The 3,970-nt window shown below is 47.1% G+C and overlaps 1 protein-coding gene across 1 annotated transcript; it reads left to right on the top strand.

Annotated features, from left to right (window-relative positions):
* Positions 1 to 1,171: 1,171 nt before the first annotated feature.
* On the top strand, positions 1,172 to 3,609 carry LOC124686960. Its single transcript, XM_047220822.1, has 3 exons — positions 1,172 to 1,294; positions 2,298 to 2,425; positions 2,523 to 3,609. The coding sequence occupies exons 2-3, from the start codon at positions 2,302 to 2,304 to the stop codon at positions 3,203 to 3,205; spliced, it is 807 nt and encodes a 268-aa protein (XP_047076778.1). The 5' UTR covers positions 1,172 to 1,294; positions 2,298 to 2,301; the 3' UTR covers positions 3,206 to 3,609.
* The last annotated feature ends 361 nt before the right edge of the window (positions 3,610 to 3,970 follow it).

The following is a 3,970-nucleotide window of genomic DNA, read 5'->3' as shown; positions in this document are numbered from 1 at the left end:
AAAAAATTTGAGGCCAAACCCTCAAATCCCCACTCGACCTGCACTATTCAAGGTTGGGAGGTAAAATTGAAGGCCCCTTAGTTTCGGTCAACGCTCGCAGGAGTGAATTTTCAGCAACTGCCATCTTCCTCGCTTCCTCGTCCTCATGGCCCCGCGCCGGCCACCACCGCCCATTTCGGCCACCGCGGAGCTTGCCCTGCCTCCCCTCCTCTTCCGCGCCGCCGGCCGCCTCCCCACACACGGATCCGCCACCACCGCCGCCTCCTCCGCTCGCGGTAGCCCGCCCACGGCCCACAGCAGGCCACCGCCGGTGGCCGACCCCGCCCGTCACTGTGCTCGCCCCGCCTCCGCGCCACCGCGGAGCTCGCTCCGCCTCCCCTCCTCTTCCGCGCTGCCGGCCGCCTCCCCCAGGCACGGATCCGCCACCGCCACCGTCTCCTCCGCTCGCGGCAGCCCGCCCACGGCCCACAGCAGACCGCCGCCGGTGGCCGGCCCCGTCTATCGCTGTGCTCGCCCCGCATCCGCGCCGCCTCCTGTTGGATCCTGTTTTGAGGGTTTGAAGGCCGGGGCGTAGATCAGTGCCCTCAAACCAATCCTCAAAACAGAATATTATGTTTTGAGGATTGGTTTGAGGGCACTGAGCTGCGCCGGCTGTTGTGGGCCTTCAAAATCACAATTTCTCGGCCCTCAAACTTCTTTTGAGGGTTGCAGGTTTGAGGGCACTGCTAGTGATGCTCTAAAGATGGGAATGGTCCGGGCCGACCCGCTGGGCCACTGACCCGACCCAAAATTTCGAGACCATTAGGATGTACGGGTTGGCCTTGATATGTTTTTGGCCCAACTGAGCCTGCTTTAATCGACCCACTAGGTCGACGGGGTCGACTCGTCGATTCCAACCATACCTGGCCAACAGACCGGCCCGGCCTGACACTGGCTTCACGTGCCGGCCCGGCATGCCATGGCCCGTGAGACTCGCGGGCCGGGCCGGGGCCGGCACGCATGCCTGCATTCCAGGCCCGGGCATAGCACCCGCGCTAAACGGTCGGCCCATGGCACGCCAAGCACGCATGCCTTTTAGTTGATGTCTGCTGGCCCGTAAAATTAACCTATAACTAGCTCCGAATACCTTCTATATCACAAACATCACCCTGGTCTGTTGGTCAAGCGGCGGGAGAGCGAGCCAGCACGTCGCGAGTTTGAACTCCCGCTCCCCACGCCGTTGTTGTCTCGGCTGCCCTCTTACTTCTCCAACTCGTCCTGCTCCCAGCTCGCCCTCTTCATCTGATTCCCGACGGTTAGTGCTCCAATCCTCTCTAATCGAGCATATGTTTCTTGGTTAGTGATCTAGCTAGCCAGTAGATGTGTAGCGCAAATAAGGATGCTCGATCAGTACGATCAGGTGCTTGCTTGAAATGTTAATTTCCTTGTCCATAGTCTCTGCTTACTCTGATGTGAGACTATCAAGTTGTTTACGATGGATACCTTGATCAGTTTCAGCCCAAATATGCCATGGAGTTATCTAACGTGCTTACAGATTGTTATCTAGTAGTACTGATAGTTTAGACAACTGTAGAAAGAAACAGAGTACAAAAAAGAGAGGCAAAAAGACAGTCTTCAGAGCATTATACTGATTGTACACTGAACTTTTGTAATTATCATCCACAGATTCTGAATTTGGTGGTCGAGGTGCCATTTTTGTCCTTAAATTAGTCACAGGTCATTAGTTCTTATCTCCAGTCAACCATCATACACCATGGCACTAAATAGTATATAAAAACTTACCCTTTTAAGTAGGTAGTACATTCCCCTTCAAGATTATGTTAACGTCTATGGGCTGCTCAATGAATGGACACTTGCATTTGCTATCTGAATGTACACTTGCATTTTTATTTTGGCTCATAGCAGTTTATTCTCAGAGATTTCTGGTACATGTGGGGCGCCCTTGTTTGATTTGCTCTGTTTCCTGCCACCACTAATTAGGTTGTAGGTTGAACCAACGGTTGAGCTTTATAATATTTTGCCATGTGTCATCTCATGGAATGCAGATACCTTATTACCATTTAACTTTGATATCAGTCGAGTGCATTTTACTAGGTCTGTGCTAAATTGTTTGATCAAAGTTGAACCTGAAATTTTACAATCCGAGCATGACTTTCCTTGAAACCGCTGTTTTTTCTGTAGGAGTTCTTCCTTCATTAGTATTCAGTACTTAGGTGGGTCGAGTACTTAGAGGGAAAGTTGTAATCCCTGTCAAGGAGACATTGGTCTTGATTTTGTATATATTTTCGTCTAATCAGAAACATGGAAGAGGAAGAAGTGGGTCACCAAAGTGGTATCTCGTTGTTGATATCTGGTGCAACAAGGACAAGGGATGCACCCCCGGTGCTTTCTCCTTCTTCGATAAACATTTGCAGAGCTTATCATGGTGAGCATTTTTTTAATCCTTTTTTTTATTGAGATGCAAGTTAAGACTTGATAAGTTCTGATGTAACTGCAATGGTAACTCTTTAATCCATTTTCAGCGGCTTGTTCTAAACGTGATACACAAATGGTTGATTTAGAAGAAGATGTTGCCGATGAACAAGATGTTGACTATGAAGAAGAGGAAGAGGAAGATGATGAGGATGAAGGAGAAGCAGAGGAAGATTTTGCCGATGAAGAGGAAAGAGATGAGGATGTTGACATGGGAACATTTTCTGAACCGGAAAGAAAATTTCTATCCAAAGTTTTGAAAGAATATGAGCTTAAGTATATCGATGGGACAGTGATAGCTGCTGAATGCAAACATTGTGCAAGGAAGTTTTGTGCTGAGCGTAAACATGGAACAAGTTCATTGCGCAAACACTTGAAGAGGAGCGAGGAAAGGAAGAAGGCTCTTAAAGTTTCCGGCCAGCATAATGCTTCCATCATGAGCCCTGACGGAGTTTCACCACGCCATTGGACCTTTGATCAGGCATTGACACGTAGAGAGCTTATAAGGATGATAGTGTTGCACGAATTGGCATTCTCATTGGTGGAATATGATGGCTTTCGAAGGTTTGTGTCTTTTTTAAATCCGATTTTCAAATTGGTCTGCAGAAAAACAACCAAAAATGACTGCCTGAAAGCATTCAAGGAAGAGGCCTGCAGCCTGCAGGCTATATTTAGACACTCCAAATCCAAAATATCTTTGACTTCGGACGTCCAATCTACCAGTAGGGTATAGTAGCAAGATGTTGCGTGGCGGCACGCCGCGCCGGTAAGACGATATTGGCAATTGCGATGCATGCGTGGTAGTGATCATATAGGAAAATTTCATGAATATATATGTGGTTCACACAATTATAAGTAAAAACCTATAGGTTAAAGCAGCTTATCCCAATCCAAACAACTCATGCTCCTACATTTTTAAGACCTATATGGTCTATTACTCAGCCAATCTGTTAAAAGCAGGCCGCATAGACCAGTAAGCCAAGCTGGTCATTATAAAGACTCAATACCTAGTGAAGCAATCACCAGTGTGTTCCATCATTTCTGAACAATGGCAATCAAACAGTAATCAGTACACCGGACAAAATGCTTTTTTACAAACGGCTTAGTAGAGGCTATCCATTGGATGCATGCTTTGGAGCCAACTATCAAATGAATGAATGAATGACAGGTTAACCCTGCAGACCCGATTGCCATCACAATAACTTAATTGGGTTCTAGCCGGTGCTAAGAATTTGGGTCGATTGATGCCGCGAGAGTAATTGTAATAATTATTGAACCTTTTACTTTCTTGTAAACTCCTTCTTAATCAATGAATGGGCAAAGCTTTTGCCCTCGTTCAAAAAAAAAAAAAAACTGTTATACAACGTGGAGATGAACAGAGTTGTTCGATTTTGCCTCCACGAAATAGATCCTGAAAGTGCAGGTGTAAGCAAAAACACTGGCTAACCGAGTACATGATATATTTTAAAGGTGCCAACTCAATATATTTTAGGGGCAC

The sequence above is a fragment of the Lolium rigidum genome, chromosome 2 (assembly GCF_022539505.1).
Source record: "Lolium rigidum isolate FL_2022 chromosome 2, APGP_CSIRO_Lrig_0.1, whole genome shotgun sequence".
NCBI classification, from domain to species: Eukaryota; Viridiplantae; Streptophyta; class Magnoliopsida; order Poales; family Poaceae; genus Lolium; species Lolium rigidum.
Note: the sequence above shows the minus strand (reverse complement) of the source record. Positions and strands in the feature narration are given on the sequence as shown.

Coding starts and splice junctions, on each gene's coding strand:
- LOC124686960 (XM_047220822.1), top strand. CDS start 2,302: ATGGAAGAGGAAGAAGTGGGTCACCAAAGTGGTATCTCGTTGTTGATA. Junction 2,426..2,522: donor CATTTGCAGAGCTTATCATG/GTGAGCATTTTT, acceptor ATCCATTTTCAG/CGGCTTGTTCTAAACGTGAT.